Source organism: Carcharodon carcharias, chromosome 1 (genome assembly GCF_017639515.1).
Source record: "Carcharodon carcharias isolate sCarCar2 chromosome 1, sCarCar2.pri, whole genome shotgun sequence".
Classification (NCBI taxonomy): Eukaryota; Metazoa; Chordata; class Chondrichthyes; order Lamniformes; family Lamnidae; genus Carcharodon; species Carcharodon carcharias.
This window is the reverse complement of record NC_054467.1, coordinates 9,561,949-9,573,415: the sequence shown is the minus strand read 5'-3', so window position 1 is coordinate 9,573,415 and position 11,467 is coordinate 9,561,949. Positions and strand designations below refer to the sequence as shown.

At 45.7% G+C, this 11,467-nt stretch overlaps 1 protein-coding gene across 1 annotated transcript; it reads left to right on the top strand.

Moving 5' to 3' along the window:
- The first annotated feature begins 9,830 nt into the window (after positions 1-9,830).
- On the top strand, positions 9,831-10,679 carry LOC121276586 (protein atonal homolog 1-like). The gene has a single exon (XM_041185214.1). The coding sequence runs from the start codon at positions 9,831-9,833 to the stop codon at positions 10,677-10,679; it is 849 nt and encodes a 282-aa protein (XP_041041148.1).
- Positions 10,680-11,467: the final 788 nt, after the last annotated feature.

Here is an 11,467-nt window from a genome sequence, read left to right as displayed (position 1 = left end):
AAGAATCGGGAAACAGCCACCGCTAGCAGGAAAATAAAAAGAAATGACTTAGCAGCGAAAACAAGGAATAATTGCAATAGAGGTGGAAACTAGCATTCTTATAATGATTGGCAGTTGAAAAAAATCAAATGTTTTTATTGTCATCGAAATGGACACTTAATGAGACAGTGCAAGGAAAGAGTCAGGCAGACTTGTAAACAAAAGAAAAAACCCAGTGAGATCTACAATTTAGAAGAGCCTCAAACAACATATTCAGATATTTATTTGTTGTTTAATTTGAAGAGTGGAAAAACAGAACCAATATATGTAACAGTGAAAGTAAATGGCAGACCTGTTAGAGTGGAAGTGGACGCAAGAGTTGCCACTACAGTAATTGGGGAACATACTTTATGATACCTGAATTATGGTGAACATAAGTTGAACTTAGAAGAAACTGATGCCAAATTGAAACAGACATGGGTGAAGACAACCAAGTCAAGGGCATAAGTAGAGTGAATGTCCTTTATGGAAGCCAATCAGTAAAGCTACCAGTGTTGTTATTGAGAGACAGAGCACCAAGCCTTCTAGGGCAAAACTGGCTGAGGGAAATCAACCTTGATTAGCCACTGAGATTCCAAAAGGAAGCTGGAAACAGTCTTGATATGGGAAAGGAGTGTGTAAGGACTCAAGAACCTGAGGAAACGCAGGATGTCTTGAGTCAAAACATGATAGAACAACAGAAGGAACTTGAAGAGACCATGCTTAATGACAGGGCTCAAGACGACATGAGCAACCTTCAAAAGGAAAAAGTAAACCTGCTGAAAGATCTCCACACACTACAAGATTCCCTCAGGTCAAGTTTGTACCACTGAAAAAGTACGAAAAGGAACAGAAAGAATTCAACACTTCTCTGAATAAATTGAGGGATGAGTTTTCCAATTTTCCAGGAGGCAGCAAACAAATACAAAAAAGGGACAGAAGATCTGAAGAATCAGTTACATGAAGTCAAAGCGACTTTGGAGGCAAAAGTTGCAGAATCTTCTAAGAAGCAGACATACAATGAAATTCTGCGAGACTCACCATTGATTTCACTCAAGTCGAGCTTACATCTGAGAGTAGTCTGGCTAATATTGAAGTCGAAAAGAAGGCTGAGATTAAAGTCATTGTTAGAAAGAAGAAGGCACGTAAAAAGAAGACACAGAAACAAAAATAAGACTTTAATCCTGGCAGCATACAAGTACACTTTTGTACATAGGCCTGGAAATCAAATTGAAACACTGAAGCACTTAGTTGTTTGCCTTTACAAGAAAATAACAAGGAATTCCCAGTTCCACAAGAACTTGTTTTATTGTTAACTTTCTTAGATCCCTCGCCGGTATGTGCTTGACAGATCAAAGACTGGACAGAGGTCCAGTCACTGCAAAGACTGGGGACCCAATCCTATCTTCAAGTTCTCGTGAACAAGTGCTTCATGGTTGGTCACAAAAGCCTGTACCTGATGCAATGAAATCGTACTTCAACTGAAGACAAGAAATAACCAGCCAGGATCATATCTTATTGTGGGGAGCATGGGTGATTGTTCCTCCAAAGGGAAAAAAGCCATTGTTAATTAAACTACATAGTACACATCCAGGAATTTCCCAAATGAAGACCATAGCATGCAGCTGTCTATGGTGGCCTGGGATGGATGGAGAAATAGACAGCTTAGTGAAGAATTGTGTGCAACGTCAGCAGTTGCAAAAGTTATCTTCAACAGCTCCGTTTCACCCTTGGGAGTGGCCAGGAAAGCCATGGGTATGGTTACACATTGACTATGTGGGACTTTTCATGGAAACAATGTTTCTGCTTGTTGTTAATGCCCATTCAAAATGGATGGACATGAATTCACCAACGTCTTCTGTTACAATTGAGAAGCTACGTCAAAGATTTGCCATTCACGGACTACCAGAAGTAATCGTTTCTAATAATGGCACAGCATTTATGAGTGCTGAGTTTCAATGGTTTATCAGCCTCAATGATATCACTCCTGTGAAAACTTCACCGCACCACCCTTCCTCAAATGGACTGGCCAAGAGGGTGGTTCAAACGTTCAAGTCAGGCATGAAAAGGTTAAGTGGAGATTCCTTAGCAGCCAAGTACACTTTCTTTTTCATTAAAAGGACCACCCTCACACAATAGGTGTCACACCTGTGGAGTTACTGATGAAATGTCATCTCAGGATGAGATTTAGGGGGGAAGTTGGAAAGGAGTCAGAGAGAGAAGTCAGAAAACTAGAAAACAACTGGCATAGTCTTGAAAGGAAATTTACCATGGGAGAGACGGTATGTAAAGAACTTTGGAGAAGGATAAAAATGGTTACTGGGTGAAATAACTACAGTGACTGGACCTCTATCTTACCATGTGGAGGTGGAAGACCGAGCCATATGGAGACATGTAGATCATCTAAGGTAGAGAGAAACAAATCACCAAGAAATGATTCCACCAGTGTTCACGACTGGGTCAATATTTCCTGTTGAGAGAACTCAACCTAGTACAGATGTGTCTGATGTGTCTGTTGTACCTGCAAGAGTTGAGGAAACAGATTTGCAGGTGCCCGCCAAAGCACCTAATATTCAGAAAACACAACTCCAGAAAAAGAGGTTCCAGACAAAGTTGCAGAGCTGAGACGTTCCACACGCATAAGGAAAACCTCAGAAAGACTGAATTTCTACATTACTTACCAGTATAAACAATTTGCTATTTTGAGAAAATTGTAATTGTGAATGTAAGATGTATGTTCCGAGTAAAGGGAAAGGGATGTGTTATTGTGGTTTTTATCTAATGTGTAGTATGTAATGTACCTTTAAGAAGAATGTTATAAAGGAAGAGCACATGATCTTGAGTAACCAGTGGAAGAGTAGTACGGGCTATCTCTGTAGTCAGTAGTATAGAGATGGAGTTGGAAGTGAAAGCACACATGAGTAGCTGCTGAGTACCTTTGTAAATAAACATCAGAAATGTCTGCTATCAACTCTATCTATGGTACCAACTCAGCCACCCCACAACAAGTGTGCAGCTGGGATCCACAAGTTCCAACACCCAAAGAACTCCATTCTCAGCCATCTACCCCACCATCATTTTAAAATTTGCAGGTTTGAAACACTTCTGATTGGCACCCTAAGCTGCCATGTTGGAGATATCGAAAGAAACGTGCTAAATGGAGGTTTGATCATCTCCTGCCAGCCTTTCAATGTCTACGCTGGGGATTCTAGCGCTGCTGTCATTCCAACAAATCACCCCCATGAGCTGCTGAAGGGAAAGTCATCATCCCACCAGCACTGATGTTCATTGCCTTAAATAACGCAAATTTAGAGTCAGGGTTATACAGCTCAGAAACAGGCCCTTCGGCCCATCCTGCCCACGCTGGCTATCAAGCACCTATCTATTCTAATCCCATTTCCGCGCACAGAAAGATGCCTATTTTCTGCAGGAGACCCAGGTTCTCCTCCTCTCTCTCTCTCTGATAAGGAGAGCGACTTGACAATCCGTCTGAAAAAAAGAGCAGCTCCCATTACAAAATCCATTTCTTATGCTACCCTACCTAAACATCCTGACATCGGCCCCAACTTTCCTTTGTCCATTTAGAGCCTGTGCCTCCGTGACCTATTCATCCATGTAACTTGAAGTAGTGTAATATAACGGTATGGCACTCACGGCTTACGTTAGATTTCTGTTACATTCCCTGGCAATATCTGGAAGCATTTTCTAACTGCACCCAGTCACATGAACTTTCCATTATAATCAGTTCACCGCAAGTGCAACTTCACAGAACAATGCAAGTTCATTTTAAGAGATACTGACCAAATTTATAATGCAATTAATCGGGTCAAAATGCATTATTTCGCCTCAAGAAAAGAGGGACTTGCCAAATAACTTTGAAAGGGACCCTGTCTTCCTCAAAACTTGTAAAGTAGGAAAATATGCCTGTCAGGCTTCCCAAAATGCAGGATCGTCTTGCAAAACGAATCACGGATGTGTATAGCTCATATGCATCATTAAAGACTAAATGTACTTGGTGCATCCTCACACTGTGAACAGCTGGTAGATTTTATATATGCAACACGTACTCCTCTTTGGAGAATAAAGGAATTTAACCAATATAAAATCAACAGGGCAAAATGTATACGATTGCAACACTTTATTAAAAGTTTACCCGGATTGCTTCGATTTGGAGGCATAATGTCTTTTCCATAAATTCTACATGTGGCTAATATGTAACTGAGGCATGTTGCGCTCAACGTAAAGGTTTGCTCTCAGTTTTTAACTGCGAGATACATACATTCAGCAAGTTAATAATATCACGCATTTTCACAACAGAAATTGAGGTGATGATGGTACTGTTCCAAGTGCCTGTCAAGATAGGCTAGGTGTAACAAAAGGGGTCTTTCTACTGTTAGGGAAATGTTAGGTTAACAAATAGACCTGTGGAAGAATTGTTGTAACAGAAGTGTTTTGTGTGTGTATATATATATAAACTATATATATATATGTATATAAGTCGATTTTCTTAATTGTATAGAGTTGCAGATTTATTCGATATACGTTAACTTCTGCCTATTTTGGTCATGTAATTTATAATCAGTCTCTCTGCCGTCCCCAGCCCTGCACGTCTCTTGATTTTGGATTTTTTTTTGTGGGAAGGAGTCTGGCGTATGATTGCCATGGAGACGCCACTGTGTTAGCTGGTATCCAGACTGAATAATGCGCAGGGGCAACATCGTGTCACATTTTCCCTTAACACTCTGCAAGCAGCAAGCAGAGCGTGGCCAATGGGACACAGAATGCCATTGTGCCGGGGACACTTTAATAAGCCACAGTTACAATATTCAACCTGGTGTGGCACGGGGGTTGGGCCTGCGGCTCAGCAATGTAGGGGCAGAGCCTTCAGGGAGACTGAGAAATCCCCAGCTTCAGTCGAAAGGCGCCACCCTCTCAGCCAACTTCACTTCAACTTAACACAAAGTATTTCCAATAATTCGTGCAAATTCGTATTTGCACTCATCTGCTTCCCAGCCTTCCACTTAACCTATCCCTCAGCAATTTGTCTATTTATCTAAATATGACATTGCCTGTTTACCTCAGTCATTGTTTAAAATCTACCTTTGCTTTATTGTAGTCCCTTAATGTCTACTTTTTTAATTCATCCCATTTCCCTCGGCCACTTTCCTCTTGCATTCCCTCTGCATTTTTTTTTTTGGCGCTGTCCACGCCTGATTTTTCCAGCTCGGCTACTCAACGTGTGACAGAATCACATCTTCACCGACCACCTGCACTCTCACCCCGAGCAGTCAGAGCCATGTAGCTTTCTATATGGTCATTGTAATCAATGTTACTTTAAAAGTTTAGTTTAAGTCTAAGAGAAGATGCATTCGAAGAAAAACAGAATTACCTGGAAAAATTCAGCAGGTCTGGCAGCATCGGCGGAGAAGAGTCCTTGTGGACTCGAAACGTCAACTCTTCTTCTCCGCCGATGCTGCCAGACCTGCTGAGTTTTTCCAGGTAATTCTGTTTTTGTTTTGGATTTCCAGCATTCGCAGTTTTTTTGTTTTTTTCTATGCATTCGAAGAATCCAGGCATCTCATTTTTTTTAAAAGATTCCACTTTGGGAACCATGTATTCAATTGTATTTGTTTATTATTTTGATTGTATTCGTTCATCTAATTTTTTTAAGGCTTCTCTTCCCCCCCCCCCCCCCCCCCGGGGCAATGACTCCAAAAAGCCGGGAATTATAGATGTAGTATTTATGTTACTCTGTTCGGATTGCGGTGCCATTTTCCACATTTGGATATCACATCGATGCAGAGTTACTGTAAAAAGCCGAGTTCAGATGAATGTGTGAATCTCTGGGGCAGGGCGTGTCACTTCAAGATCAAAAGAGTGAATTTATACACAAACACACACACACACAATGGCCAGAGAGAAAGATTAAGATTGGCCAGAGAGAGGAAGAGTCGTGAGTGGGACACAAGTTTAAGAAAACCCTTCATTCAGCACCACCAGCTACAACCTGGTATTCTGGATCATCACAAGCAGCATTGTTGTTTAGTTTACAGCCACTTTTGTCCCTAACCTTCGATTTGGTTGCTCCGTATAATTTTTTTAAAAACCCTAATTAAACGATGACACTGCGAAACAACCCGAGCTGTGACACATGTCATATATAAAAAAAAGGTTTTCTGTCATCCACACAATGCCATTATCTTCAGCCCTGTAAGCGCTCTGCATTTTAACATCAGAACTCGTTCGCGTCGCTCGCTGGTTTCTTCCCGATGTGTACAGTCAGGTGTAAGCTCCCCTGTCTGGAAGCGCTTTAAAACCCGCAGAACTCCTCTCATCGTTTATATTGTGCACCCTCTGCGCACCAGAGGAAATTTGCCCTAATGTGCAAAATCGGCAACCATAAAATGAAGCAATCTCCACTCAAGTGGAACCGAGATTGGCTTTAAGACGGAAGTTCAAAGCGTGTGTTAACTTTTAAGAGGATGACTCTGATTAACAGCCATGTTTAAACTCAAGCGGGTGGAAATGTTTACATTGTTTGGTTAATGAAATCGCTCCCCTTTTTCGAGACTGCTAGATTAGAATATAAAGGAAAAAGCGGCCTCTACACCGGCCAGCAGTGTCGGTAACCAGAGGTCACAGAGTTAGGAGAATTGGTAAAAGATTCAAAGGAGACCTGAGCATTGTTTTGTATTTTACGCAGCGAGCTGCACTGCCTGGGAAAGGTGGTGAAAGCAGATTCAATAGTCATTTTCAAAGGGCAAATTTGATATAAGGGAAGGTCTGTGGGGTGTGGGACCCGTTGGATAGCTCTTTCATGGAGTCGTCACTGACGCGATGGGCCGAATGGCCTTCTTCTGCGCTGCATGATCCTATCATCATAGTCCCCCTCCCCACCTCGCAAACGGCTGCAAATGATACGCAATTGTGTTGCAAAGCAAGTTCACCTCGGGCTGTTGCAATGTTGTTGCTTGAAACAGATCCCTAATATCACTTTTGGCTTAAAGATCAGCCCAATGTACACTGCCGTTTTAACCCCCTGGGGGACTCGATATGAGTTATTGGAAGGGATGATGGAGATTGTCCGGGAGAGAGTCACCAACAATTGGTACCAATAAATTGATTTAATCTGAGTGCTGTTGTATAAAAAGGACCCCACAGTGCTTACTTTAAATGAAACTGATTCCAGTGAAAGTGATATTGTATTTTCTTGTGAGAATTATACCCTTTCCTACATAAACTGATGTGCCCACTTTAAGTTATCTATTGCAGTAAACATGAGCTGGTGGAAAGGACAGACCTGCCCGCTAGTGACTTTCAGACTAAAAATTCCCCTGTCAATCTTGCACAAGCACAAAGAGGCAGTTATCTCTGGCCTGTCAGAAATCAGACTGACACAATAACTTGAATATCAACGGGGGGACTGGAAGAGATCCCTGGGACACAAGTTAACTGCGACGAATTGTTTTGATTTTTTTTTGCCCCCCCCCCCCCCAAAAAAATATGAAAGTACTGCGTTAACCGTTTTATTAGCCTTAGTCTCCTGTGATAATTAATGAAAAGTTTGGTTGAGCTAAAGGCTAAAATAGGAAAAGTGGATACTTGCGGTGGCAAAATAATTGTAAACACGCCGCTGTGGGAAACTAATCCTTTAATAGGCTTAGCACAGCACTTCTCTGAGGTACGTTTCTCCACGCTACTGTACAATGGTGTTACAGTCCTAAACTCGTATTGCAGATATGAGTCACACATCCAGAAGTGAATCTTGGCTTTAAATTGCAATTCAGATGGGCCCACCACGTGGCGTAACTGAACGCGCGATTGTGGTATATTACTGAGGCAAGCTGATTGCTACTGTTTCAGGCTGAAAAGACTATAATCCATCTTTTTAAATCCTCGCTTAGATCTACTTTAGCGAGGCTCTCTGTAGTCCTGACATTAACACCACCACCACCCACCACCCCACCCCCCACCCCCCAAGTTCTTCAGCTTCAACACACATCACTTAAGCCAGATGAGTTGTTTGTTGTGACTGAGATAGGGTTGCAGGCTGCAAAATGAAAGGACAAAATGCACATTTCTTATTTAATGTGTGTATATATAGCTTGTTTTTTTTTAAAAAAAAACTTATCCGGCTGCATGTTTAACCATATGCCCACACACACACACACACACACACACGAGTGTTCCAAATGTACAAAATAGTATCTTTAGGGACGGGTTTGAGGGGTTGGGTTCTAGACACCAGACGATTGTGATCGATGCACCCACCGCAGCCTCTTGCTTGCGGTTCAATGTAACTTTCGAGGTCGGGGTGGCACTTTAAGGAAGGCACTGAGAATGCAGGTGAGCTTCCTATCCAAGACTAACAGGTAAGGAAGTGGTCCCAAAGCCACACATCTCCTTTCGCGCGGAAACCACCCCCCCCCCAAAAAAAAATGTAAAGGCTATTGCACGAATGGCACAATTGCACAATTAAAGATTGCATTCGTTTCAAATCTCTCCCTTGTCTCCTCCCACCCGACAAATTTGTTCCCCATCCTCTTGCCTCTCACCCTCGGCATGTGCATCTAAACCCTTCCACCCCCACCCGCCCCCACCCCCCCCCCCCCCCCCCCCCCCCCCCCCACCGCTTCGGCCTTGTTTTAGGTGTTTAAGAGGGCCAAGTGCAGGGGATGGTGGTGGTTAGTGAGTGAGTTGAGACTGAGCGCTGCCACACAACATGTGCCCAGGTTTTGCAGGGATAGACAGAGAGTGTGAAGCCAGTCGCGTGCCGGGCGAAGCGCGTGGCCGGCGCGAGGTGTGGAACGCGGCCCGGGGAGGTGGGGGGGTGAGAGAGGCGGGTGGGAGAAAGGGGAGCCAATCAGCACTGCCGAGAGGCGGGGCCTGAGCGGGGAGGTGTGGGAGCGGAGGTGGTGGGGGATGGGGAGTGGGAGGGGCCGCGTGCCATCCCCTTTCATTGATACAAACGGGTGAGATCCCAGGAGCTTCCCCCCAACCCCCCCCCCCCCCACACACACACACACACACACACACCATTCCACCCACGCGCCCCAAACCACACCCCCTCCCTCCTCCTCCTCCTTCCCCCCCCCCCACGCCGATTGTCTTTGATTGGGCGGTTCCTTCCCATTAGATTTGCATAGCGGCCTTGACTCCCCTTCCAATTGGTGGGGGAGTTGGGGGGTGGGGGGGCGGAAAGGAGGAGGTGGGGGAGGGAAGCGGGGAGGTCACCGCGTTCGCTCATTCGCCAGCCGCACGCGCCGACTCGCGCCCCGATTGGCTGCCAACACGCGACCGGCGCGAGGCGCCCATTCATACCCCGACGACACACACACACACACACACATACACACACAAAAAGAGCGCGGCGCCTTTGATCCCCGGGCGGCGCGTGCCGCATTTAAAGGCGGCCGCAGCCCCGTCTGCAGCAAAGAGGAGCAGGAGGTTTTGTGTGTGTGTGTGTGTGTGTGTGTGTGTATGTTTTTACCTGCACACGCCCGGTGGGTCGCATCGTCTTGTCTGGCTGGCTGGCTGTCTGTCGGCGTGTGTGTGTGTGTGTGTGTGTGTGTGCAAATATAGTGCTGTGCTATTTACATAAACACACACACACACACACACACATACACACAAACTTGCAAGAAGACAAAAGCAACGCCCGCATTTGGAGCTGCCACCAAGTTACACTCCAAAAAACTTTTCTTCTTCTTATGCTGATTTCGCAAAACTTTGGCTTTTGCGCCCTTTTCGCCTGCGTTTTTGCCATCGTCAAGTTTGCCATGAGCCAGGTGCATTCGGAAGGCTGGACTGAAATGAAGGAGCTGGCGGCTGGGAGGTGTTTGCATCATCATCATCATCAGCAGCAGCATCAGCAGCAGACAGCTCAGGGTTACCCCCAGGCCGCCGCCGCCGCCGCCGCCACTGCTGCACTCTCCCTGCTGGACACCGACCCCAGAGGCTGGCTGGCACCCAGCTCGCAAAGCACCTGCTCGGCTCGCGCCGACTACCTGTCGCCCGGCCCCCCGGGGGAGCTGCTGCTGCTGGGGGGCGAGGCGGGGGGCGGGCGATGCAGCGGCCGGGGCCAGAGCCCCGCCAAGGTGCGGGAGCTGCGCAAGCTGGAGGGCACGGGGCTGGAGGAGCTGGGCCGCCGGCCGCGGGCCCCGCCGAGCCGGCACGTCAGCGGCGTGCAGAAGCAGCGGAGGCTGGCCGCCAACGCCAGGGAGAGGAGGAGGATGCACGGCCTGAACCACGCCTTCGACCAGCTCCGCAATGTCATCCCCTCCTTCAACAACGACAAGAAGCTGTCCAAGTACGAGACCCTGCAGATGGCCCAGATCTACATCAACGCGCTGGCCGAGCTGCTGCAGGGGGGCGGCGAGGGCGCCCCCCCCGCCCCGGGCGGCCGGCGCTACCCCAACCCGGGCTACCCGCTGCCGGTCAACCCCCCGCTGCCCTTCCCCTTCAAGGAAGGGGGCTCCGCGGGCAGGTCCCAGGAGGGGCTGGCCGCCTCCCCCTTGCAGGAGGGCAGCAAGTCATCCCCCCGCTCCCACCGGAGCGACGGGGAGTTCTCCCCTCACTCCCACTACAGCGACTCCGAAGACGCACCCCTGGACCTGCAGAGCGAGGAAGATGAACTCTCCGAAGCCCGGAATTACCCGTGAAAGAATTACCAACAAGTGGTTGGGAGCAGCAGAGGAAGATCCGGAATGAACGACCCTGTTCCTTTTTTTGTTCTGTAACTTGTAATGCATCATTTTCGTTTTGCTATCACGCTCGATGCTCATAGAATATTTTCTTTTTGTTGTTGTTGTTTTTTGATGTTTAAGAAAAAAAAAATTGCTACTTTTGATACTAATTCCATATACGAGTGATGCTCATTGTATGTAACACACGCACTTTAAAACTCAGCCTTTCGGTGGAACTGCCAATTTTCGCGCGTTTGAGATATTTAAGTAGCTCCCTTGCATTCGCTGGTTCATAGAGAGAGAGAGAGAGAGAGTTTATATATAGGTAATATTGGTTTTTGAGAAGCATTTTGTCTCGTAGACGAGTTTTGTGTCTTGGCTGCTGCAAATACAGAATTATTATTTATTGCCGAACCGAGTGTACTTCTTTCTCGACTGTTTGACCTGTTCAGTTATCCCTCTGTATATATTATATATAAATATAAATTTTTAAATTGCAATCGGACAAGTGGGGAAAGTGTAACTTTTTTTTTAAAGATTCGTTTCGCCTTAGCAATGTTTTTTTTTAATTGCCACCATTTATGTACTGTCGCTTTTTATTTGAGTTTTTAACCTAAAATAAATATCACTGAAAAATGTGCGGTGCAGATGTTCGTTACTTATCGGGAAACACAAAAACGTGCTCGTGGAGGAGTCGTTCGTTATTTTTTTTCAGAAAGGTGTTAAAAAAAATATATAATCGAATAAAAGAGAAATTTGTTGCG

Bases quoted from the DNA above. Each gene is read 5' to 3' on its own strand.
- LOC121276586 (XM_041185214.1), top strand. From the start codon at position 9,831: ATGAAGGAGCTGGCGGCTGGGAGGTGTTTGCATCATCATCATCATCAG.